At 42.6% G+C, this 25,430-nt stretch overlaps 1 protein-coding gene across 1 annotated transcript; it reads left to right on the forward strand.

Annotated features, from left to right (window-relative positions):
* The first annotated feature begins 880 nt into the window (after nt 1-880).
* Nucleotides 881-23,903, forward strand: Nup54 (nuclear pore complex protein Nup54). The gene is made up of 10 exons (XM_075875162.1): nt 881-1,112; nt 1,968-2,510; nt 6,637-6,953; nt 13,044-13,231; nt 14,018-14,214; nt 17,744-17,892; nt 19,434-19,541; nt 20,391-20,510; nt 21,675-21,788; nt 23,434-23,903. Exons 1-10 carry the CDS (start codon nt 1,025-1,027, stop codon nt 23,548-23,550), a joined length of 1,941 nt encoding a protein of 646 aa, XP_075731277.1. The 5' UTR covers nt 881-1,024; the 3' UTR covers nt 23,551-23,903.
* Nucleotides 23,904-25,430: the final 1,527 nt, after the last annotated feature.

A 25,430-nucleotide genomic window follows, 5' to 3' on the forward strand; every position in this document is an offset into this window, starting at 1 on the left:
CCAGAACACTGAACATTGTACAGCTATAATTGGTCAATTGATCTAGCAGTGGCAACCTCACGACGATAAATTTGAAGATAAACTGGTTCGCTATCATACTTTGTATTTATTTCGTAAGGTTTAGGCTAACCATTCCTTGTCAGACTACTTTATTTTTGCATGTGCATGAAGTGAACGAAAATCCTATGTGAAAATAACGCACGCCCAGACCTGCGGTTTTAGACCAACGCTTCACTTAGCGTAGAAAACGTTTACAATCGCGAAATTCTGTATTGCTTATTACTCGCACGCCTCAATATTTTTGTGTGCACGAGAGAGATGCCATGACGAACGCATATTCCTCATGTGTTTCATTGGAGAGACAATTTCATTTTCCAGGCCATCAAAAGTATATATGTTAAAATGAAGGGATCCTACTAGAAGTCGAAGGAAGGCGTACAGTTAGAGACAACTTACACGCAGCTAAAGATACCTAATAGAGCTGGTTTCACATGCAGACACATCAGGCGCGTTTTCACTGAGCTGACGCGGAATGCTTGCTGACACTTGCGACCAGCCACGTAGGTGCGCCCGAGAGCAGCCGACGCCTCTTAGCGCGCTTACTTCAAAACCAGAACTTACGCTATTGGTTGGCGATACGGCTTGTTGTTTTGGTTCTTTACAGTTCAGTGCTTTATTTATTTCAAATACTGAATGAAATATAATTATAAACAATGCCTTCACTATAATAAAGAAAATATGAAGTGATTGTGAAGTGGTTCAGCATTGTAAAAAAAGTTTATGTTTTCTTATAGACACATTTTTAACAATTTGTTAGGCTTTGGCAGAACCGCCAACAATGCCTGGCCACAATGAAGTTTTCTTTTTTTTTTTTAGTTCGCGCATGCTTCGTTTGTTGATGGCGGCTGTGCGCGTTCTCGTGAAAACTGTTACGGCGCGTCTGTAACGACTACCGGTGTGAAAAGTATAAATTTGGCTTCGTTGTTTGTTAGGCGCATCGCCGACTCCTTGTGAGTGCATAGGAATGTTCGGCACTCCTGCGAAACCAACGGGCTTTACCGGATTTGGCACACCTACGACTACTGCAGCAACGTTCGGGACCGGCACGCCCGGTAAACTTCGACAGTTCCTTGCAGCCAGTTTACTGCGTTGATTCTAAACTGATCGCACTGATAGAGTGCGTTGTGGCCTAAATTTTGTCCCCGTTAAGCACGCGGTCACAGAGTGCACACCAGTTTTGTTTCTGTTGAGAATTCCGACTTCGTCGTAAGATCGAGGGAAATTTGAATCGTCGTTCGTGTTTGTGTTGTTGGTGTTCGTTTAGGGACGTTAAAACAGGAATAGAGAGGAGGGAGTCACGCGATGGCTATTCAGTTCATTCGATGACATTACGAATGTGTTAGCCGTTCTAACGTTGTGATTTGATCGATAAGCAACAGATTTGACTGCCGTACGTCCTTTCCGTAGGCCAGTGTATAGATATGTTAGCCGTAACAGAAACATAAATAGAAGCTTGGAGCTACCAGAAGGTGGTTGAGAACTCCACTAGCGTCACGACCACCCCAGACTAGCGTTATTCAGACCATACTCTACTCTTCAAGAATAAATCGGGCATTTGGAGAATATTTCTGCTACACTACTATAATCGTAATCTCGTAATCTGCATCGCGTACTTTGCTTGCGTTATCGCCGCGGACCCTACACTTCCTTGTTGCAAAAGGCGTGACATAGCTTACTCATATGTCACATAGCATGAAATCGCATTCTTGCTATGTCACGCTGTGTAACATGAGTATGCTATGGGGCATCAGCGTGGCGTAGCGATCTTTATCAGAAAGTGGCGAGAGCCGGGCTTTCGAGATAGGAAACACAAGCAAGCTAGATGACCATTATAGTTGTGTGGCAGACATGCTCCTGAATTGCTCTACTTTATTAGAATGTATAACTCATAAGGACACCGTTTGCAGGGGTTGGCTTTGGTGCAACACCGGCAGCAGGGAGCACACCTGCAGCCAGTGGGTTCAACATGACGTTCGGACAGCCTGCGACTACAGCCACACCTGGCACGGGGCTAACATTTGGCCAACCTGCTGCGCCCACCGGCACAGGTTTCACTTTCAACCAACCGGGCGCGACAGTGTTTGGTCAGCCGGCCACAACGACTACCGCATTTACATTTGGCCAACCAGCAGCCGCTCCCACTGCGGCAACGAGCTTTGGATTTGGCCAGCCAGCGGCTACGACAACTGCGGCATTTTCATTTGGCCAGCCGGTTGCCGGTCAACAGGTGACAACGAGCGGTTTCACATTTGGCCAGCCGACCACCGCCAACACCGCCTTCACCTTCGGTCAGCCAACAGCAACAGGCACTGGGTTTGGATTCGGCGCTCAGCCAAGCACAGCAGCACCGACGTTTAATTTTGGCGGCACCACAACGACTACAACAGCACCAACATTCTCATTTGGGGCTGCGACAACAACGGCTGGTAGCACCGGCTTTCAGTTTGGAGGTGAGACAGGCCCACTCATTAAATGGGGTGGTTTGTGGGTTGAAGCTTGCAAATGACTGTTCTAAATGTATCCTTCCCTTGAAATGGATAATGTCGCAACTAATTCTAAGACATTAGTTTAAATTCCAATCACAGTGACCATGTTTTAATAGGGGCAAATTACATATATGCAGATGTGCTTTGATTAAAGTGCACATTTAAAAACACCATGCCGTGAACGTTAATCAGGAATTCTTTAATACAGCATGCCTTAATCATATCTCAGTTCTGACACACAAAACCCCTAGAATTCAACTTCTTTTATATATCATGTTGTTTGAAAGCCAAATTCAGGCCAATATATCCATAAGCAACTCAGAGCAAATGCTTGCATGGCAAATTATGCCATTTAGTTAAAAAGCAGGTGCAAAATAAGAATTGCCATATCCCCTACTGTTCACTCGATATGCAGCAGTTCAAATTCTGCACATTGCTAATCTATTTTTACAAAACTGGTGAGTTTATTTTTCTTCTAAGGTGTCACGTGCTGCTTTAGTTTGACTTGCGGAAATTTGCCTCGGTTCTATGTTATGTGCTGTTATCTAGGAGATGTCAATGAAGGTTAGTGCACGATTATGTCTTCCTGTTATGGATATGGGCAAACAGCAGGCTAGATAAATATTGCTGAGCTTGTACGTCCATCATAGTGTAACGAAAGAGAAAATATTCATTATGTGTCTGCCTAGGGTGCAATAACTGCACGCTGCACTTACAGAGTCAGCCACTCTTACGTGAGACACGTCATTATTATTCAGGAGCTGATAGCAGCTAGTGTGCAGTATAGGATTCGGTAAACTGTTCCATCATTTATTGACATAATTAGCCATCTTATAAGACACTTCCACGTGTAGTAAAAGGAATGTCTGTTTATATATTTGGTTTTAAGTGCATGGTTATTACATAGAATGGAAAAACTATGTGGGTCACTGGACTATACCTCTAGCACTGCAATTCACATTCGTCACTAGAAACTGAATTTTAGGCAAATGCCCATTTTGTTCATAAGGTTACCATCGCTCCACTTCGACATGTGTTTTTATAGTGCCTCTAAACGCCTATTTTTTACATTTTTGCCTAAACCGATAAGTGCCTATAAATGCTTATCTTCAAAATTAGTGCCAATATGAACACTATTTAATTCTAAATTCCACTTTCGAGTGCAGCTTGAGGCCATTGCTCATTTTAGGAGGGAACATTGAATGTTCTAAAATTTATGGAGTTCAACCTAGCCCTTTGGTTGAATTGACTTCCAGAAAACAACTGATAGAATAGTGAAATATTGTGCACAGGCCACCACAATCACATGGCACGAGCGATTGGCGAATGCAAAGCCGTGAAGAGTCGTCAGGTGCAGTGAGTTAAGAGCAAAAGAAAGAAAGTTATGATGTGCGAGCGGCATTTCTTTTGCTTGTAATTTACTTTTTAAGTGTTCATCAAGAGGGGAGAAGTTGACCCTGTGCGATTAGGCCCTGCCAATAGGAGGCATTCCTCATTTATGGTCTTCTAGTGGTTGGGCTGTCTCCTCCTTTGCAGTGCTGCCCTTCTCGGGCAGCACTGCAACGCGCATGCCGCTTTCAAGAAGTTACTGATGAGGACATCAAAGATTTGCTGGGGTTGGCCTTCCGCTTGGCTTCCTTGGCTCGCATCTCCTCAGTTTTGTCGTTGTGCTGAAGACGCTTGCGCTCGACTTCTTTGGCTCGCGTCTCATCGGTGTTACCTGCGCGTCGTCTCCATTCTCGAACCCGATCGGTATGCTAGACTCGCACCTCGTTGGTGTCTTTAGTCTTCCACTGCGACGCATGCGTTTGGCTTCCATGGCTCACACCTCATTGGTGTTGCAGGCGCGACGTCGCTATTCGCAAACGCGATTGGCTCTGCTAATCTGCGCAACGCCAGCGACGGCCAGGTTAGGCCAATTCACCTTGGCACGTGCTTTGGCAGGTGAAAGAGCCTCACTTTCCGGCATCCTCTCCATTGCAGATAAACGAGCCAAAAGTGTTCACTCGATGTGGGCTCAAACGTTGCGAGCGGTAGAAAGGGTGAAGCGAGAGAGAGGTGACATGCGGTGAGCACGCGGCAGGCGAAGGGAGGCGGGACCTACTTGGCACCGCCACAACACCTGCAGTGAGGGCAGCGCGTTGGCATGGAGACACGGACTGACAGCATAACACAGGCTAGTCAAGGAACTGCTTCGCATCTAATATACTATGTATAAATGTTTCATGCACAGACATTTGTTCAAGCGTTGCAAATGTTTTTATGAACCAATTCTTTGCACTTGCACAACTATGCCAACAGGACCATGAGTATTAACAATACCAGAAGCGATAAGCTGATATGAAGCGCTGGGGCTTGTGAGGATGGTAGCCCTGGACACTGTTACATGAATCAACTTCAGTGCATGGCACCTAACTACAATTTGACATTAACCCGACGTGACCACTGTATCATAGGAGTACATATCATATGTAATGTTTATGAAATTGGATAGCCAGCACTGCAACCACAATTGACGTTTCACAAACATTAAAGTCAATTTAAAAAGTAGATCTGACACTTGGCGTGGCTCTAAGGTAGAATGCTTGGGTTCAATTTCTGCTGGGATCCTGACATTTATTTTTTGCATTCATCCGGTCAACGCTGCCGATGTCAGGTTTCTCTTAACACTCGCACGTTAAAATTACCCATGTGTGTTCTCGTCGTTCCTGGGTAGATAGTAAAAGTCAATCACCTGTGGCATATACCCACATACCAGTGGCACATACCCGCCTGCAGGTATGTGTTACTGTTTGGCAGGAAGTGTTTGATGACATAGGCGACGGGATTGTGACATTATTTATGTCTTGACCAGCACGTCACATTCATCAAACCGTTTACTCTCCCATACTAATTTTGGTTCACGTCAAGTTAAGGAGGTGATCTCGAGAGCACCCAGACGTATGTGACTAGATAGATAGATACGCAGATAGATGTCAAAAGTGCTTGCAGTACGCAAAGAAATGCTTCGCATTTAAAAGAGACTGTATTCTGTGAACTGTGCGAGAAGAAGGACAACATGAAGGCATGGCTATGTGTGCTGTTGGAGCCTCTGTGCAATCATAGGCAGTGAAAATTTTTTTAATGCCAAGCATTTCTAAGCAAACTGAAGGCACTCTCTATCTGGCCACCTATGTCTGGGCATCTTCATGGTTGCCTCCTTAACTCGGTACTTACTGAAATTGGCATAGGAGGACATGAAAGTGAAACAGACATGACTGTCATGTCAATAAAGGATCACTGTGACAGGCCTGTTAGGTACATTGCAAAACCCTTTCCCATAGTCGTATGTGACACATACCCATTCAAGTGTTGCTCGACCCCTGAGGAATGGGCAAACCAAAGCGTGTATGACATACTCATCATTGCACTCGGCAGTGCACTTCGTTTTGATTTAACATGTGTCTTTGCTTTATCGTGAGTGCTGATGTTACGTTGGACCATAAACTCACGACGTGCTTACTGAGCCCACGGCGTGTGCACCACCCCATTTACACAAACTTGTCGATCCACGCTGTTATGTTTGGCTCAAAGGCGAAATATGCAGCGTAGTCAGCTACTTGGTGACTGCTTCACATTAAACCGATTGTCACTATGCATGGGATCTCCCAATATTTTGCCTCCTTGTCATCAATATAAGTCCCGCACATCTCTGTTTTGAAATCATTTATATTCATCTGGAAATGAGTTCTGCCTACATTTGCAATTTCCGAGGCCTAGATTGTGTTTTGTTTGCCTATTTCTGGGGCCTGAAACATTGTTCTGCATGCTTATTTTTATTGCTTAAAACGTGCTTTATTAGTACTAAAAAATATGGCCTCTATTCACCATGCAGCAGCATTCGGAAAAGAACAACACTATAACAATGTTGGAAGTTAGACCAACTTCAATACTAATACGGCATTTCACTTAAATGTGGACAACACTGCAGAAGTCGATAAGTGCCCCTTATCATTTTGTGTGCTTGTGAACCACTGGACATTTTTATGATGAAAGAGGTTTAGTAGTCATATGCATCAGACTCGCATATATTTCACGTTGTCTTTTTCAGGGTTTGGTGCTAACACGACCACAACGCAAAGCAACCCCTTTGGAAGCACTTCGCTAGTTTCGACAGGATTCGGCACCAGTGCGGTTCCCTCGTTTGGCGGTGCTGCCCCTGCGGCAGGTACCACGGCGGCAGCTGCCAGCAACCTCACCAACTTGGCAACAGCATTGTCGCTGCCCACTGTGTTCAACGATGAGCGGGACAACATTTTGGCCAAGTGGAATCAGCTACAGGCATTCTGGGGCACCGGCAAGGGTTTCTTCTCGGCAACAGCACCTCCGGTGGTATTCACTACCGAGAACCCTTTCTGCCGATTCAAGGTGAGCAAGCTTTAAGTTTAACATTTAGTGCAATAAGCAGTTTTATGGTAGGAATCTGCAACTTGAAGAACTTAACTGTAATCGAGGTCAAAAATGTGTAAATAAAAAAATCTATGTACTTGTGCTGTCAGAGTGGTAGCACGGCAGCAGCCACCCCGACACAGGCGGAAGGGAAGCCATTGTCCATGAATTCGCATGACGCTGGAGTGCCAAAGAAAATGTACACTCAGCTCAACGGTTCACCACCAACGCACGTAGTGCATTTTATTTACAAGAAACATTTGCAACGACCAAAGTCGGCCAAGACACTATACGATGCTACTTTTCACGAGACCACCTGACACCCACTCATGTCAAACTAAGCTAGCAAAAAAAAAAAAAACTTTAACAGTACTGCTCTGATAGTGCATTGGTGTGAACATGTGTCGAGGTGGGAAGACTTGTGTCAACACAGCCTAGCTATCAACCTAGGTATCAGCCATGTACAGCCTCGGCCACGGCTGTGTATAGCACGCGGGCAGCTAGTTTTCGCTCTTCGGGGCAGCGCCTTTAGGCAGTTTCGTGCTCTGACATGGCCAGCCTGACTGCTAGGCCACGCAATCTCCTGACACACCATGTCAGAGCCCAAACATGCCTCAAGGAGTCGCCCCGAAGAATTAAAACCTATAGTAACTGTATATGCTCCCTACGAGAGCAGAGTAGCGCTCAGGTCCGCCATCTTGCTTAGTTAGCAACCATAGTTACGCGGCGAAGCCGTGCTCTGTTTTTGCAGCTGACTTGCTTAAGCCTGTCGCCAATCGACGAAGCGAGTCGTCGATCGCCAGTCAACGTGCCTGGTGTGTCAATGAGCGACAAAGAAAGAATAAACACCTGCTTTAGGCACTGTGCCATGAGAGTTTCAGTTTCATTTTATTGAGCGTATTTGGGTGGAGGGTTACATGTAGGGAGAGGTTTGCAGAATGAGGTCCTCAGTGTCAACACTGCAATGGGGCCTCTTGTTATGGAATAGATGAGAAAAAATGAAAACAAGAGCAGAATCACAAAGAATAAGCGTCAATATGTGTACAAAATAATACGAGTGACATTGTCGCGTGCAATAACATATAGAACATTTGACACCGAGTTACACATACAAAATACCTAACAAAGCACAATGATGCAATCGTTAGGAGCGTACACTAATAAATGTTTCACAAAAAAAGAAAATAATGAATGCAGAATAAAAAAGTACTAGATTCATTGTAAAAGCAACAAAACAAGTAACGAAAGTAGATACACATGATTTGAACATTCAAAAAATGATTGAGGCAAAGGAGAACATAATGTTTGAAAGCATTCAATGAGGGTGAAGTTTTAGTCTTCAGAGGCAAAGTGTTCCATAGCTCGATCGCGGAGAAGCTCACTGTTTTCAGTCCGTAATTTGTGCGCGCCTTGGGCAGTAAGATAATATTGCTTTGAAGGGAGGAGCTTGTATTGCTAGAGGAAGTTGTAATTTATTACCGATACATAAATTTATTACCTACGATATACAAAAGATTCGGATTACGTACCAAGCGGTTGGCAATTACAGCTAAGTTAAAGACGATCATATTTGAAATAGGAAGAATATTAAGTGAAGAGAATAGTAGAGCGGTTGGCAATTACAGCTAAGTTAAAGACGATCATATTTGAAATAGGAAGAATATTAAGTGAAGAGAATAGTAGAGCTGAATGAGCATGATAATCGCTGTGTGTTATTATGCGGAGAACCTGTTTATGAATGTGCACTGATGGGGTTAAGTACTTTTTGTATGCAAGTCTGCAAGACTCAAAGGAGTAGTGTAAATGGCTATGAAGGAAGGCAAAATAGAGCACGAATACCACGGGTGGTCTTTCTTTTTATTAGATCAATATGTTGATTTGGTTCGACACCAAGCAATGGGCATTTTTCAGATGGAAATATTTCATAGTTCAGAGTTTAAAAGCATTTTTTTAATCTGTTCAGTTACGCAAAGCACAAAAGCATAGCGTAGTGCTGATTAACATGCACCGCCGCTGCCGTACGATCAAGTGGCACCAGCTAGGGAGAATAAGCAACAACTGACGAACACAAAATATATGTCCTCCAAGGTTCAAGGAGCGCCCCTTTAAGCCTACAGCATTGATTATTTCAGTATGGTTTTTAGGAATGGTGCTGAATCCATGCAAATACGTTGCTGTCGAAGCTCAAGGACATGAATTTAAAGCAAATAAAAGGACTAGTTCATAGCTAATGAGCTATAGAGTGCATGACGGTCACTTGATCGATTTCAGGTAAACGGCGGCCGCTTTCGGCAGTGCGGCGTGTCCACCAGCTTCTCCGTAGCGTACGGTTGCTAGTGGCATTGAGAAACAAATTGGCTACTCTGCTACCTAAAGGTAGCATGTACAGTGACTCTTCAAAAACCTAAAGCCCCTGAATAATAAAACAAATTAATGACATCTCTTGTTATCTTCTCCTGTCCTCCTCTCCTGCGCTTTCCCTCAACGCTCAATGCACCCATTGCGTAGGTAGAGCCACGGTCGAAAGAAGAGAGAGTGAACGCTGGCGCAGAAGGAGAAGAGAATAGTTGGCATTACTTTCTTTCTCTTTTTTTATTCAGGGACTTTATAAAAACTAGCTGTTCGCGCACTATACACAGGCGTGGCCACGGCTGTACAGTCAGTGAGAAATTGTATGTAGGATGGGGAGATTAGGCTATGCAAACTGCTATATTTGCTCGCCTAAATTGTGTGTCCCTAAGATGTCACTGTTGTTCTTTTTTTTTTTAACTGCAATACTTTAATATCATGTTTTCCACTCCCTATTCTACTCTGCAGCAAGCTTCCACAAGGCAGGCTTGAGAAGATTGGCAGTATCAGTCACAATGTCACACGCTTGCAAAATCACACGCCACATATACGCATATACGCACGCAAAGTTAAGCATGAACTCTTTTGTTTGGAATTGTGGTCTAGTAGAACAGCTAAGCCTTGTTAACAATACCTGCATGCATCTGCATTATTACTAACGGTTTAAACATAGTAGTTACAAGGAATCCTTGATCCAGTCTCACTAGAGTACGACCGTTAGTGCATACCACGATCTGCTGTACCCGTCAGCTGGTGATTTGGTTGATGCCACAGTGGGCTGTACAATGTACTAACAGCCACCTTCTCAGTAAAAGCAGATGCCAGTTGACCAGCTATTCTGACATCGGCACGAGTGTAAATAATTAGTAAACAGATAGGCATTGCCAATACACATTCGCATTATGGTGGCTACCCAACGAACATGCTTGTAGCATACAATTTATCACCAACAGCCCTATCAGGATGAGCAACATTATTTACTCAGCAGCGCATGTGGAATTGTGCCGGTATGAGGGTACTGCTCACTTTCAATAGATGGCGGCTCAAAGAGACTGCTCCACCATACGCTGCGTCCTGCTCATGCTTCAAATGCATGTCACTTGCAGAAACTAGTTACTCCTGTTATTATGATGAGCGGAGAATTCACGCTCTGCGCCGTTCCCATACATGGCCAGGAGCAGCATAGGGAGAAAGCAACTTCAATACACAGGCATTACCATGGCAAATTTCCATGTTGATTACAGCAAACTCTCTAAGCTCGGTAGGGAGCATGGTGCACATAAATATTTGTTGGAATTATCGGCTCCACATGCAGGCAGCAGCTACTGCGTTTCACTGAAGCAGTACTGGTTTTTGCTGACATAGCAGATTGCAGTTCTATCACTTCTATTTGTACAAAATAGCTGCTCTATACTTCGTCTCATGGTGTCTACGTAGGTATGCCGCACATTCCTGGCAGTGAGGTTTTCTTGTAGTGCTTAGCAGTCTGCATTGGGGTTTATCAATGTGCTGCGGAGTTTAGTGCTGCCAGTTTATCAGTGTGTCAGCTTATTAGCGCTTATCATCTGCAATTGTCACTCTGCCCTTTTTATTAATTTTTTTCATATTACACAACTCATATACAGTTGTATCCATTTACAAGAAGTATGCATTGGCGAGGAGTTCTTGTCTTTTATATAAGGTGTCTGTTTTAGCCAGGGCACCACGTAGCATACCTGCCAAGTTTTACGATTTTATCGTAAAGTGCCCGATTTTCAGCACATTTTTACAATTATCGTAACAGCAACTATATTTTTACCATTTTTCATTTTTTCCGTCGAAAAACTGAAAAACTAAATCCTGCATCAAACAGTCAACTGCCCCAGCTAAATTTAGTATTTTTTCATGAGGCCATGTAGGCAGCACTGTACTGGCTCGTATTTATTTAGAGTCAAAGCCAAAGGGCATCTACTTCGCGGATGGGGGAAATGTGCTCGACTTGCTTTGTTATCTTTTGCGCTGTGGGACATGCGTTGCACACATGTTTTTATGCTGAAGCGTAAGCTCACGAGATGTCTTAAAAGAAATACTTTTAAGAGTTTATTCCCAGCTATTCGACTGACTTTCCATTTATTAAGAGCTCGCGTAAAGGTGAGCGGTACACATTTTGTAGTTTGTGCTGCTGTGACATGAACATTTCGCACACTGGTTGCCGGGATATTATACTATATTTGAGTATGAAGGAACACAAGGACTCCGTGAAACTTGTGCATTCTAACGAGAAACTTGGAAGGTACTTCAGCCAAGTGGATCTTGTCTAGAGCGGAGTGCCTTTTTACTGTGTTTCTGATCGAACACAACGTGCCGTTCACAGCTGCTGATCATGCTGGAGACCTCTTTCGAAAAATGTTTCCAGACTCAAAGGAAACTAACCCCCGTATTCACAAACGCTCCTCGACTCGACTTTCACCCTTCACTTGACAGAGTTGAGCCCTGCGCCACAGCTTGGCTCAAAATGATGCTGCGCTAGTCAAGAATCGCAGCAGATTATCGCTGATATGCAGTGACTTGTCATGCCTAGGGACGGTGCTCCCATCGGCTTTCTCAAGTGAAGGTGAAGCATTGAGTGAAGGGACGTTCTAGAATACGGGGGTAAGAACTACGCCTGCGCCTGTACGAAGACTACGATAATTGTGAAGGAAATGGTCAACAAAGCTATTAACGAAGCTATAAGTCACCTACAGCACGCTCCGTTCTCGGTCGCCACTGATGGGAGCAATGATTCTGGCAACGATGCAAAAGTGTATCCAATCATGGTGACATTCTGTGATAGTACTGTTCGCACTGCCTTGCGCGAGATGCTTGCCCTCCGTGACATTACGGGACGAAACATCATTGCGCTTGTTGAGGACATGCTAACAAGCAAAAATATACCACTCAAGAACTGCATCAGCATGGCGTGTGATAATTCGCCAGTCATGATTGTATTGAAAATGGAGTGGCAGCTTCCCGGACTCAAGAACGCTTTGTGCCTCTTTTTCAAACGTTTCTTTTCTTATTTTTTATATTTTGGGAAGGTGAGATGATCCCTGGAAATAAAACAGCGTTTTAGTATTTTTATACCCAGCTTTAGTATTTTGTCGTCTCCTGTAGTACTTTGAGAAGTGTGGGGTTTGCAGGTCTGACATAGGGATTTTCTTAGCACCTTTATTTCATTGTAGGCACTGCGGTGTTTCTTATATCGATGGCTTCATATATTAGGGGCTCTTATGAAGAGGTTCAACCGTAATGCCGTCATTATAGCTACAACTGATACCAGAGCTGCAAGAAAGGTAATTATGCTGTTACCACTCACTGCAAATGGTGCAGAACCTTGAATTTTCAGAACCTGAATGGCTCCCTGGTATAATCACTGAGATATGGCAGTGCTAGAACTTTTGGCAGTCATGGTTTTCAGTTTTACACCGTATCTGCTAACTACACTGTTCATGTACCATCTTACTTGAGTTCTATTTTTTAATTATTTCACTCTTGCCACTTTCCCACGATTATGTTAGTAGTGCTTATCTACAATCAAATCTGCTAAATGGTACTTGTGTTGAAGCTTTTATGGTGTCGAATTCTTGATAGTAGTTTTGCTTCAGAATGCATTTTAATATTTTTTTTTGTTCTACATAAGAAAGATCCACATGAAATTCGCCACGTGAACATTGATGCCACAGAGCCTTCTTTTGTGCCCAGGCTATCGGCTATAGCCGGCTGCCGCAAGCCAAGCCAGAGGATGGCCTGCTAGCACTACTGTTTGAAAAGAAGCTGGAAGACGTGCAACCAATGCAGGCGCAGCTGGTGGAGGGCCTTCAGCGCGCATTGGGCAACAAACCAAACGTCGCTGTCTGTGTTGAAGGTCTCAAGAGCCTCGAGGCCAACAGGTGTGTGGTTTTTCGCTGTTGTCCAGCACTTTCAACTGGACCTTGCAACGCGTCCCTAGCTACTTGCTCTGTCGAAGGCCTCAGAAGGTCACTCAAAGTCAGCTCGGTAATCTTTTCAAACTCTTTATGTATCTTAATAATTAAAACCTGAAGGGTTCATCTAACAGAAGTTTGGTTTGCTAAGCAAGTATTTGGCATCGTAGCAAGCAGATAAAAAACTTTGAGGTACATCACTGGTCATTTTCATCTTCACTTGCGCTCTGGATGAAAAAAGCTCCCCTAGTAGTAAGCATCATGTTTTTCATATTATAGAGAAAGCTAATTTATTAATGCATCTTTGCTATCTCTTTAGGTGGAACTTTTCATATTAATAACCTCCCTCTTCAATTGTATCACACGCTCATGTTGTTCTGTAAAGGGAGTCAATATTTGGTGGCCTCGTGGGAACGCATTGTTCATGCTGTAATGTTTTGTTTTCCTCGCTATATTAAGTTTTTGCTTTGGCGGTATACTATGGCAGCACTACCAACCGTTATGGTTAACAGGTTGTACTATGCTTGAGTCTTCCTAATCCAGAAAGAAAATTGAATGGCCTTTTTGACCTGAACGCGAAGGAACACCATTGGCTCGTATTGGACAATTTACTAATGAAAGGCTGGACACTGGGAATAGCGTCTTTACTTTAGCATGGTGTGAAGCAGTGCTGAATGTTGGGCGTGGTTTGTGGTCAAGTTTCTTTCCAATGAGCACCCGAGACTTAAACGTGTGTTACTTGACATTTTGCAGGTGCGAGCTGGTTGTGTACGTAATGGAGCGCGCTCCAACGGGACAAACACGACGGTTTCCCTCGAACGAAGTGGTGTCTTACCTGGAACAGGCAACCGTGAAGCCCCAGTTGACCAACATGGGAGTGCACTCGGTAATCTCCAAGGCGGCAGCCACCAAGGACTGGCTAAAGGCCTACCTTAGCAGCCCGCCCTGTGGTGAGAAAATGTCTCTCGAAGGAAGAAGGAGTTGTAGCCAGCTCAAAGTTTGGCTCGCGCATTTTATCAAACTACAAACAGGTTTGCCAAGTACTGCTTTTAAAGCGAGGTCATTTTCTTTTCTTTGGTCTTTCGTCCACAAAGCTTAGGAACAGTAGTAAAAACTAGAGCTGTGTGAATCGCAAATTTACGATCGCGAAGTGAATTCAAATAAAAAAGTTTGAGTGTGAATAGAATAATTCTCTGGTACTCTGGAAGAGTACCAGAGTCTTGGAAGAACGCTAACATCATCTTAATACATAAGAAAGGAGATGACAAGGACTTGAAGAATTACAGGCCGATCAGCTTGCTCTCTGTAGTATACAAGCTATTTACAAAGGTAATTACTAACAGAGTAAAGAAAACATTAGAATTCAATCAACCAAAGGAACAAGCAGGATTTCGAACAGGCTACTCAACAATTGACCACATTCATACTATCAATCAGGTAATAGAGAAATGCTCAGAGTATAACCAACCACTATACATAGCATTCATAGATTACGAGAAGGCGTTTGATTCAGTAGAAATATCAGCCGTCATGCAAACACTGCGGAATCAGGGCGTAGATGAAGTATATATAAACATTCTGGAAGAAATCTACAGGGGATCAACTGCTACCATAGTGCTTCATAAAGAAAGCAACAGAATACCAATCAAAAAGGGTGTAAGGCAGGGGGACACAATTTCCCCAATGCTATTTACCGCGTGCTTACAGGAGGTTTTCAGAAGCCTAGAATGGGAACAGTTAGGGATAAGAATCAATGGAGAATACCTTAGTAACCTGCGCTTCGCCGATGACATTGCATTGCTGAGTAACTCAGGGGACGAATTGCAACTCATGATTACGGAGTTAGACAAGGAGAGCAGAAAGGTGGGTCTTAAAATTAATCTGCAGAAAACGAAAGTAACGTACAACCTCGGTAAGGAGCAGCGCTTCGAGATAGGTAATAGTGCACTTGAAGTTGTAAAAGACTATGTCTACTTAGGGCAGGTAATAACCGCAGAGCCGAACCACGAGATTGAAGTAACTAGAAGAATAAGAATGGGGTGGAGCACATTCGGCAAGCACTCTCAAATTATGACAGGTAGATTGCCGCTATCCCTCAAGAGGAAGGTATATAACAGCTGTATCTTGCCGGTAGTTAGCTACGGAGCAGAAACCTGGAGACTTACAAAGAGGGTTCAGCTTAAATTGAGGACGACGCAGCGAGCAATGGAAAGAAAAATGGTAGGTGTAACCTTAAGAGACAAGAAGAGAGCAGAATGGATTAGGGAACAAACGGGGGTTAAGGATATCATAGCTGAAATCAAGAAGAAGAAATGGACAGGGCATGTAGCGCGTAGACAGGATAACCGCTGGTCATTAAGGGTAACTGACTGGATTCCCAGAGAAGGGAAGCGGGTTAGGGGGAGACAGAAGATTAGGTGGGCAGATGAGATTAAGAAGTTTGCGGGTATAAATTGGCAGCAGCAAGCACAGGACCGGGTTAACTGGCGGAACATGGGAGAGGCCTTTGTCCTGCAGTGGACGTAGTCAGGCTGATGATGATGATGAGAATAATTCTCAAATGTTTTTTTAATATTTTTCAAGTACTTCGAAGCATAGGCTTGTAGACAATGGGGAAGCCGCCCCTTCTGTTTACCTGGGCCGGAGAGGGGGGGGGGGGGGGGTCACAAAGACTGCCCCATATGTTTGCTCAGTCATGCCCGTGCAGGCTTCTGACAATAACAGCAGTCAAAGGCCTCTAACATTGCATTCCAGGAACTGTTTACACTCAAACCTCGTTACAAAAAATTGCATCTTACAGGGAAATGAGTTCATTGTATCCAAAAATTCGTTACAAATGTATATTCTGAACACTGTCTATAGCAGGACTATTCTTTATTTACTTTGTTATAACCAATATTTCGTTATATTTGGGCTTGTTATATTCAGGTTTAAGTCTACTTCCCATCTTTAATTTAAAAATTTCAGTAGCCGAGGGCAGACCTTTGTGAAAGGCTTTGATGATACTTTGCTCTCATGCCCTCCTGATTGGGAACCCTGCGAACAGCTGTGCTTTGAAGCAAAATTACATAAAAAAAGTTACAGGGACTTCGTAAACATACTTTAATGTATTCTTTAAAAAATTATAGCTCTGCAAAGGTACAACAGGGTGCTGTCATTTTAGTCTCTTCAGAAAGAGTATTCCTCCGTTGTCAAATTTCTCATTTAGCTAGGTTCTCCATACAAAAATGCACGCATAAAAAAACAAAACTTTAAAGTTTGTTCCAGGGCCTCTCAGTGTCCACCATGTTGCTCCAGCACGCCTCATCCAATGCTTACTCCAGCCAGGGTCATCTGCTGCTTGTGTGTCACAAGGTCACAGCCGTCTACAATCGCACTACTTAGTGACATGTTTGCACTCACTCTGTATTTACGAGTTGACGTCGATTATCACTTCATAGTCTTCTCTAACTTTGCTTTAGTGTGGCAACTGCGTGTGGGCCCTCAGATTATGATTATGCTCAATCCTCCAATTATGATAATGCACAGCACTTATCGCGGACTTTGCAAATGCGGCTTGGACAGACAGGTGGGTAGAGGTTCTGCTCATCGGCACTTCGTACCTCATGACGAAGACCATTGCGGGGAGTCTCTTTGTAGTCACAATTGAGCATGGCGCACTGTGAAACATAGGGCACTGCGGCCAAGGACACAGCGACCAAGTTTACCTCTTGGAGCCCTGGCTTGGCCTAACTCCATGATCGCCTATTTATGGGATGATCCCGAACTTTGCCACCAAGAACATCTCACCAGCGGACATGCAAAAGCCCAATATGCCACAGCGTAAGCACCTCACCATTCGTCTCAAATGTCGCAGCTGTGTCTGCATCGCTGAACTCGAGCTATGCGATTTCTGAAGTAATTGTGCAGCGACGTGAACTGCGACAATGGTACGGATGAATCGAATAGGCCATACAAATGGAGCAAACAAATGGAGGCAAATGTATCATCACTTACGAGAAGCCATCTATACTGCACTCGCGGACAACTTTTTTTGGCAACAAAGAGAAAGCTACAGGGGTGGAGCACGCGAAGTAATTCGGTACGATTCGCACTGCTATAGACAGTGACGGCTATGCACAATCGGCATTTCATGCCAACCCAAATGCCACTTAGCAATCGAGGTACATGTAAAGGCGCAACTTTCTGTCGCTTGCAAAAACACACTGTGTAAGTAAAAACAAATACAAATATCTCATTAGTGTGAGCTGAGTCCTCGCTCAAAGACCAAGAAAATAAAGGAGTATTTTTAATATCTTACTAAACAAAAAATGGACATGACTGTGGGTCTGTATCTGTAGCCTTTGCTTCATTGCCAAGAAAAGTTGTCCTCAAGTTTAGGGGTTGTGTCTAATAAGGTAAGCCCTTTTTTCATTAATTTTATGACTCATTTTTACATTCTTGTGGGCATGCTTTTTCCCCTTGTTTTTCTTCACAAAGGCATAGATTCATTGCTGTGGGAGCAGGCCAAGCTGGACAACCCAGACCCGGAGCGACTCATCCCCGTGCCAATGATTGGCTTTGCTGAGCTCCGCCGTCGCTTCAAGCTTCAGGAGCACGAGATCAAGCAACACCAGTGTCGGCTAGATGTGAGTGGGCCCACTTTGCCTTCATTGTAAGCAGTTCTGAACAGAGTTTTTGTTACGTTTGACTGTGTGTTCTCGCTAAAGATATTTAAAACAAACATTACGAGAGTGAAAGCTTCTGCATCTCCTTAACAACACAGAAGTGCTGTGCTTGCCTCTACTTCAGCCTTGGAATAGACCTGGGTCTACTGCAGCCCACTTACACCTCGAATCCTTCGTACTTCTGAATGAAATACTTGGCTAATCAAAAAGTAAGAGCCTGTGAAGGTACTACTGGCTTTGCTAAAAGTGCTGGTAATAGGACTCCCAATAAAATTTGAAAAAAAAATATTACAAAAAAAGCCAGTTATGAGAAGGTACACATTGAGCAGGAGATGCAGGGTATAGTTAGCCATCTTTAAGTGGGCAGACTGGTCTTTGGGACCAAAAAGTGACAAAAAAAATTTATTTTTTAAAGTTGACATGTTTGGTTTCTGCAAGTATTTTCTCTCTCTGCAAATTTTTACACACCAGGAAGTGGTAATTTTTTGTAATGTCATTCTAACTGTCCAGATTCTTGGTGCTGTTAACATGCAGAACATGAAAAAAATGGAGAACCGTCTTCGAGGCTTCTTTATTTTCCTGACACCTGTGTTAGAAGCTCTGCTACAAATTTATGAGCACCTTTATGAGGATTGCAACACATGCGCGCCATGATTGTTGCTTCTGAAGAAGCTCTGTGTTTTCAGTTTTTTTTTTTTTTTCATTTTTCTCAAAAAAGTAAATTTACAACAATCCAATTTAGAGGCCTCAATATCTTTGCAGCTGGGGCTGGTACAACAATAATTCTTTTTGCAATGGAAACCTGTATGTGTTTAGAATGCAAGTATGGGAGAAGAATTTACAGCCTGAGCTTTTTTTGTTAATTAGTCATTAAAATTGTAACACAATTCCATCTGCTTTTGAAAATAGATAGTTTATTTTGCTAAAATAACCAAGAAAGACCTAAAATAAAAAAAAACCTTGCATACTTTCAATCTATAGTCATTAGTCTCTGTTGGCATATCTTAAATATCACTTTTAATTAAGTACTTTTTTTCTATGGTGGCCTTAAACAATAGGGGGTGAATTTAAGTTACCTGAGGAACAAGATGAGTTACAGGAAAACTAATTAAGTATTTGAATTCAGTAGAAAAAACTGTATAATTCTGTGCAGTTTGATCAAGATCACTGAAGAAATAAACAATAATGTGTCTAAGACCAGTTTGCCCCCTTAAAGACACTGCAGGAGACATTGATTTCTCTTATATAAAATAAATTGCAAATTTTCCTTCCAAAATGCCAAGTGTGCCACTTGTGCTGTGAGAAGACCACTTTGTTAGCAAAGCAGACAAGGAAATACATATAATTTGTTACACTAAGAACAATTATTCAAAATCACTGACCTTTTCAATGGCATTGCAGTTTAATGAATGAATCAGTGAATGAATAACATTTGAAAGGCTGCGTGCAGAGATGTCCTTTTTTGATGTTCCCTTTACTTTTTCATCTTTTCATTCATAAAGGCAATTGCTGAGGACATCTCTAAGCTCCAAATTCAGCACTCCAATATGATAGCGAAAATCGAAGAGCACAAGAGGAAGCAACAAAATCTGTACCACAGAATACTCAAGGTAAGTAGGAAGTGAAGCAACAGCCCATGTCTATAGTTCTCACAGTAGCTGTACATTATTTTCACTTATACTTATCTCAGTAGCAGATAGTGGTATAAGAGGCTGTGACTAATGCACCACATACTGCATAACACTTGGTTTAACATTTCACAAGATGTAGGTTCAACACAAATGTTAATAACAGTCAAATCCGTTTATGACCAATGCTGCCGATTGGTAGTCTAAGCTCCTGTGAACGTGTGAGCAAATGATTATAACACTGCATGCGACAAGAAATTTACAGTTACATTTCATAAACACTTAGAAAATTGCTCACTTATATCTTGGAAAGTTACTTAAGAGACAGGCCTGACTGTCATATGTGGGAGGGCTTTACCGTTGGCTTACTTGAGCATTATTGTGCTGCCTAGTTAATGAGACTATCAGGAACAGCGGTCACATATTTCTGTCACACTCTTTTTGGTAGAATGGCATGCAACAGAATCACGTTAGCACACTCAGGGTCATGCAAATGCGTTCAAGGGAAAACAAACGAAAAAAGAGAAGTGCTCAAGGTGATGACACACTCTCACGACCCTTCTTGTCCCTTTTGTATTCCCTCTTGTGATGCTTTTAGCTTGCTTGTTAGGATGAAAAGAGTGAGAAAGTATTTGAATGTGTGACAAATCCTTGTAACCGCTTGTACTACACAGGATTGAAAAATTTTGGGCCGGTAGATTCGGAAGGTAATAAACTCCAAAACTGAAGCCATTTGATGATTACTTGGAAAAGTGTTGCAGGCCATTCGAAGTGAGCGCTTTTGTTATTTACAAGGGAACGCTCAAGTTTTCAGCACTAGCTTCTTCACAGGTCATGGTTCACCACGAAGTCAGCCGCAAGATGGGCTTCGCAATACAGCCAGAAGAGGAACAGCTGCGAACAAAGCTGGAGTCCATCCTGGCTGAACTCAGCGCACCGACACAATTCAGGGTTTGTCATTTAATCGGCTAATTAGTGCATGCATTACCTTTGCTGTGTATGTGGTGCTCCACAGTGAGCTGGCCCGAGAGCTGTCCTCTTCGATGAATAGTAGCAAATGCCAAAGCGAGTGGTGCTAAATATCGCAGAAGGCCAAAAATACTATGCCAAGTTCTTTAAGTCACATATTTCATCGGCAGCGTCCTTGAGGAATGTCTTTGTTGATAAGTTTGTGTTGACCATTAGACATTTCATTGAACTTCATTGTGTATTTAAATCATTGTCATATTTTCAAGTACTACTACACCTATTAACGTGCCATAGAGCAAGCACTTGCTCTTTAGACCCGTACACAGCTGTGTTACATTTCTCCATGGTATTCATTGCTTTACTGAATACTCATACCGCATAAGTCATGTTCTGTTTCATCTTTGACGTTTGCTGTCATAGGGCAAAAAAGCCACTGGTGAAAAGTGAAAGCAGTGGCACACTCTGAGACAAAGTTGATTCAAATTTATTCAACGGGGAAAAGCATGGAAGAGTCCAAGACTGTTAACCTGCTGTTCTTTCTTATTTTTTTTTTGCATGGAAATGCACACAAAACACAAAAATGTCACTAGTGCATCATGGTTGGATGAAATCTCATAAGGATTCACTGCAAGCATTGCTACTTCTGTTCACTTTTTTTGGTAACCTCGTGTTTCACAAAGAGTGATGCAAGTACCAACACTTTCGGTTGTAATGTGGAGTGAAGTGAATGTATGGCTTTTTAATGTGTTGAATTTTAGCGGTTCATTAGAAATTATGATTATTTACGTTAGCTTAGCAGCACTATAATTTACTGAATGTGCATGTCAATCAAATTGGTCAACACATTACTACAGTTATGGCTCAATGATGGTTTACGGTGCTCAGCTGCTGATCTTAAAAGATGTTAGTTTGATACCGGGTGCAGCTGCTGCATTTCAATTCAGGCAAAGTGCTAAAGGACTGTGTATGTGCAGTTTCGGTGCGAGGGCCTCAGATGGCTTATTGAGGCCACCAACTAACCAACCAATGCCATTGTGCTGGATACTAGCGCATGTCTATTTGTGGATCTTTTTCCTGAATATTTTAATGGGAAGTACTATGTAACGCAGAGTAATACAAGCTTCTCTGAATGGGGATCCTTTGCAGGGCCGCCTGAATGAGTTGATGTCGCAGATCAAGCTGCAGAACAACCAGATGACATTCACTGACACGACGATACACTGCAGCCTTGATCCCAATTCGCTGAGTCAGCTCAAAGAGGTAACATTTTATTCTACATGCATATCTGATTCATGTCTTAGTGCACATCATGCATGTATGATTCAAATTTATGTTGGTTGTTTGTCTTGGCCCTCTATTTATAAAGTGATGAGCAGCTACTACTTGAGTGACAAAAAACGAGCTTTTCTGTTTGTGTTGGATTTTATTATAGAAGGTGTATTGTTGTGTGTGTCAGTGCTAAAATTAAGTAGTGGAATGAAGTAAATGAACTTTTTTTATAGTTTTTCTTCAAGGCAGCGTTGTGTCGTATAGGAAACAGGTTTACGACCCATAGACCTAAATAAAAGTAAAATGAAAAGGAAATTAACCAGAACATTATTTATGGAGTGTACCAGCCCAGCTTATTATCTGCTCTTAAGAATGAGATCCAAAACTTGTGGCTAAGTGGTGCTCGTCATTGGCAGTGTTTGCTAAAAAATTGTAAATGAGTAAAGCTCATAGGCAAAATTTAATGGCTCACCCCTTATTAACCGTTTTGAACTAGCACAGCTAATTCTTACCAAACTGTGCACGGAACATATGAAGCTTGAGATGATATCTTCCTATGAGTGTTTTGAAGTGACTCGCCTGCTTTCAAGTTAGTACATGTGTTTCTTCACAGATGAGAGCATTTGCTTGGCAATTTATTCTAACCACCATTTCACATATCTATTCGCGTCTTGTGTTCAGAAAATATTGTCCAGCGAAGACGAGTGCGTTGCTTGTACGTTGTCGTAGAAAAGGCGCCTTTTGTCATCGTACAGCTCTTCAGGCACTGATTATCTAAATACCAAAGCTTGCTTTGATGACAGCGTATTTTCCAGTTATTTTGGACGATCACATTCTGCGAATATTGAAGAGCACTAGTAGGCATGTGACTGTAAACTTCGTTGTGCTAATTTGACTTGATATATGCATATATTTTTTCATTTATAAAGATGTTTTTTAGAAGCAAGATATTTGCAATTAAGAGTGAAAATTAAACATTTTAGGCAGAAAAATTTTTAAAAAATCATTGAGGGGTTAAAAATGTTACCATCTTGGCCTAGTGCTTGTACCAATACCTATATTGGCTGTATTTCACTTCACACAAAAAGACAGATTCCTGTGTTGAACCAGGCTGGCTGAGGCTGTTAGGAATTCTTGGAGTTCTGAATTCTTGACTGGAATTCAGCAGTGAACATGTATAATGGGCCATTGTAATGCTGGGAAGCTTGTTGAACGAGCAACTTGTCCTTATTCTTGGTTAAAAAAAAAAAATAGACAGAGAGAAACCTCGGTAGAGCTACAAAGGTTTCCAAACACTACGTTTTCTCACAGAAAAAGTGACAAAAGAGACCAGAAGCATAGTAGATGCAAAAAGGTATGCGTCAAATCGAGGAAATTGAAAATAAAGCAGAGAATGAACTCAGGTGTGTTAGAGTGGGGACTACTGATTTACAAAATGTACGAATTACAATACGGTACAGAATAAGAAAGCTATACTGCTGCTCTGAATGAACTACTAAGAACAGAGAGACTATGGCACAGCGTTTCAAAGCTGTGGCTATCTATTGTGTATCGTAGGTCTAAATCAGCAGTGTCCACAGTGAATGATTGATGCCGTGCAAAGACAATGATTTCAGTATGTGCATATCTGTTTCAGCACCTGCACAATCAGCAGAAGGGCATCTTTGAGTTGGTGAAAATTATCAAGGGCGATCTCGAAGAACTGAAGGAAATGGAAAGCAGTCTCCAAGGGACGGCTGCTCCAAGAAGATAGCACAACGAACGAATAGGGGATAGCCAAGATTCCAAATTTCGAGACACTATCGTGCCGTGTACTGCCACGGGAAAAATAACATCGCAGCCTGTGTATCAGTTGGCAATGTAATCCTTTCCGTGATATCATGCTCTGCGGCAAAGCATCATGCAAGAAAGATTCCCAATAGAATTCTGCGATATATCCCCTCTGGGTGTCATGGTTTGCTGTGTAAATTCTGAAGATGAAGCTAATATTTTTTGTAGCAGCAGCAATGTAAATTGTAAAATAAGGTAAGAGTGGGCGCCTGCTGTCTTGCAGTTGCCAAGCCGGTTGTCGTGCATAATTGTGCAGTAAACACTTTTTCTCTTTTTCTTGTTCGCCGTTGTGTGTCACTAATACACATGTTTGCTTCGACATCTGTATTGCTTTAATCTCTCAGTGGGAAATTTTTGCAGCTGCACAAGTGGTGCAACTCTAAACTGCCAAACTAGATAATAGAAGCTGCACAGCACGGAGCAGGGGTGTGAATCACAACCATCGTTGCAATGTGCTACGGGCTGTAAAACAGTGCTCATTTTTGTTACTACTTGTGTGTTTTCTAGCACGCGATTCGGAATAATGTTGCCTTGAAAATTGCCAGGTGTCACTGTGTTGGTGACACACAAACTTGAAAGTTGCCCAGATGTAAGATCCTGCTCAACATTATTTCATGCAATGAGTTGAGTTTGAGAGCGAATTCTGGCGATGTTCAGAATGCCTAGAATAATTTTTAACAGTTTTTGTTTGAAGTGGGTTTTAAGCCGAAGGTGATCTTTTGAATAATTTCTCATTCAGTGGTTCAAATAGTATGTATCGCATATAGAGAAAAGTGAAAATTTTTGTCAGGGCTCACCCAACTTACACAATGTTTTTACAACTGAAAAGGCATCTGCAAATTTCACTTTTAACAAGAGCATCTTGAGCTTTACAGAAACTCTGTGGGCTGTGTACAAAAATTACCATCATGAACAGGTATGTGCCCTCCCTATGCTCTCTTTCATCACTCCCATAACATGGGGCACAGCTAATTTTCCAGAAATTCTGCCATTGTACATTGTGATTGAAAAATCGAGAATGATGCAAATAAAAGGAATGATAAAAAAACCTTGGAGCAGAATGGGGACCGAATCAGGGTTGTTGGGGTCCGATTGGGGATCAAACCCGGGTCGTTTGTGTGGCAAGTGAATGTTCTACCACACGCCCATGCATCTGTTTGTGAATACAGTGAAAAGAACATCCTCTGCTTGGAACATCAGTGAAAGTACCTTTCATGCTTTACAGAGACACGAGTCCTGTATACATGCTGCACAGTGCAACATAAAATGTTGCAGTAATAATGCCTGGTACAAGCACCCATTTTCAACGGGCGTCAGGTCATGGGATTATCATAATAGGTTCGTGGTTTAAAGCCGGTCACCCACTATAAAATATCATCATCAAACGCAGGAAGAAGAAAAAGACTGCTGCCTGGAGCGAGCGCGTGCTACTTCGCTTCTTCTGATAAACCCTATTCGTTTGAAGCAGTCCCTGGTCTCGATCGTCCTAATACCCACTACAAAAGGCATACGCGCTATTGCATACATTCCCTTAAAGCAACATAGCAGGTGCATAGAAAGTTCGGAAAGATTTCATGCACTAAGTGTGTGAAATAGGCACTAGGGACAAGATATCCCTATTGCATTCAACTATTATATTCAAAGCTTAAGGGTCATATGCTTAGCTCATCTAAGCCTGCATAATGAGGTTTTGAAGAGAGATAAAAATAATGCAGCCTTGCTCTAGTGGTGCTAAGCCTGAAAGAAGCGTGGAGCTGGCCAGCCTTCTTTGTTTTGCTTTTTTTCGGTTATTTTCTGTTTTCC

Source organism: Rhipicephalus microplus, chromosome 2 (genome assembly GCF_043290135.1).
Source record: "Rhipicephalus microplus isolate Deutch F79 chromosome 2, USDA_Rmic, whole genome shotgun sequence".
Lineage (NCBI taxonomy): Eukaryota > Metazoa > Arthropoda > Arachnida > Ixodida > Ixodidae > Rhipicephalus > Rhipicephalus microplus.